Source organism: Priapulus caudatus, unplaced genomic scaffold, assembly GCF_000485595.1.
Source record: "Priapulus caudatus unplaced genomic scaffold, Priapulus_caudatus-5.0.1 Scaffold705, whole genome shotgun sequence".
Lineage (NCBI taxonomy): Eukaryota > Metazoa > Priapulida > Priapulimorpha > Priapulimorphida > Priapulidae > Priapulus > Priapulus caudatus.
The window spans coordinates 106,391-108,347 of record NW_014577766.1 but is presented as its reverse complement, the minus strand read 5'-3'; the positions used below and the strand labels follow the sequence as shown (position 1 = coordinate 108,347).

Genomic DNA, 1,957 nt, shown 5'->3' with positions numbered 1-1,957 from the left:
TTGTGCGTACGTAAAACACGAGTGTGTGCGCTGCAGACAGCGGTAAAGCATCGGTAGCAAGTCGATCTTACAATATTTAATGAATTTAAAAAAAAATTAATTTAAAAAAAAAAATCTATAAAAACTGCAATAATGACTCTCAGAATGATGGTTACAATCGGGTACAAAACACGACACGCAGTTAATGTTACCAGGGCATATGATTGTGTAGAACCAGCAGGCTCGTCATGCCACCGTGACGTCATCACTTCGGTACTCTATTGCAATGCTTCTAACGCGTTGTTGTTGTGGTTGTGTTCGCAGGAGTTGGGTGTGGGAAACATAGAGCGTAGCCGTGGTTACAGCGAGCATCTAATGGACCTTGTCGTTAAGCAGCATAACGACATTGCTGCGTCTGTGACGCTGCTCAGCGACCTGCGCGCGTGTCACAGTGACATCACCAACATGGCCGCCGAGCAGACGCTCCCGCCGCAGGACAAACTCCGCTACTTCATCTCCAACGCGCAAGACCTGACTCGCTACACGCGCAAATGCCTACATCAGGTGGAGCTACTGCTGCACAGCTGCCCAGACGCCGTCGAACAGCCCGTGACGAACTTGAACGCGTTGCCGTGGGAACAGCTTCCGGAGCTGTGTCGAATGCGGCGGGGCGACGAGAACTGGGAGAAGATGGCGGAGTGCGTGCGGGACCTCCTGGGGGAGGTGGACGCCGTGGCGGCGATCGCCGACGCGCGGCGGCATCGGCAGGGGGCGCTGCTGTCGAGCGGCGACCTCGAAGCGACGAAGGTTGCGTACGCGCGCCTCGGGGAGGTTGCGGCGAAGGTCGGCGATGACCTGCTGCGGGCGTTCTCGCACCGACACGGTGGCGCCCTCACCGCGGGACGCTCCCTGGAGTTGCTGCGGGAGCGCGCGGCACAGGACTGCGAGGAGTTTCGCGCGTGGGTGTGGGAGGTCGACGCCAGGTCGCGCGACGACGACGACGCGGCGGTGGCGGCGGCGGCGGCGGGAGAGTTTGCGGGAAGGGTTGCGTCGCTAATCACCTCCATGTTGCACAGCATACAGGAGCTGTACAAGCGCGGCGAGTCTGCATCCGCCGCCGCGGGGGACGACGGGGAGGAATCGCCGACGGCGACCGAAGACGACGACGACGCGCGGCTGCAGCAGGGCCACCTGGTGGAGAAGCTGCACCGGGCGGCGCGCGCGGACGTCGCGACGCTGCGTCTGCGTGCGACGGCGGCCGCGGCGGCGCGCGTCTGCCGGGACGTGGCGCGCGCCCCGCCCGGCATCGCCGCCGCCATGCTGCCCGTGCTCGACCAGTACGCGCGCGCGGCACAGCAGTGTGTGACGCGATACGTCGCCGCGCACCGCGCCGCCGCACGCCTCCTGCACGTGCTGCTGGGGCTGTTCGCGAGCCTCGCGCGACGCGGGTTCTGTCTGCCCGCGCAGTACGGGGAGGAGGCGGCCGAAGAGGGAGCGACGCAGTTTGAGGACATCGAGGGAGGAGGCATGGGAGAGGGGGAGGGCGTGAAAGACGTCAGCGAGAAGATAGAGAGCGAGGATCAGGTCTGTGTTCTTCCTTCCTTCCTTCCTTCCTCCCTTCCTTTCCTTTGTCGCGTCGTCATCGTGTTGTCGTTGTTAGATTTTGCTTAGATTTAGTTTTGTCTTTGTCGAGTGTTTGCGTGAAATTAATTTTTTATTTATTTATTTTTTTCTCATGTATTTTGTGGGTTTTCTATCGCCCGACATACAGATTTTTAGTTTAAGAAGTAATATGTAAAGTTTTTAGTTGGAGTCGATGGCCTGGTTCGATGATCGAAGCATCGTATGTTGCGGCAGTGACGAACGCTTTGACATGTGCATTGTTATTGTTATGTTTATCATTATTATTATTATTATCATTACTATTGCTATTATTATGAGTAGTAGAGGTAGTGGTAATAATATTATTATTATTATC

At 57.2% G+C, this 1,957-nt stretch overlaps 1 protein-coding gene across 1 annotated transcript in view; it reads left to right on the top strand.

Moving 5' to 3' along the window:
• LOC106812950 (midasin-like) overlaps positions 1 to 1,957 on the top strand; it is a gene marked incomplete in the record, with an annotated part of 69,029 nt that overhangs the window by 57,751 nt on the left and 9,321 nt on the right. The window contains 3 exon segments of the mRNA XM_014816967.1: positions 304 to 962; positions 1,056 to 1,206; positions 1,339 to 1,563. Of these exon segments, the coding sequence (XP_014672453.1) occupies positions 304 to 962; positions 1,056 to 1,206; positions 1,339 to 1,563 (1,035 nt within the window).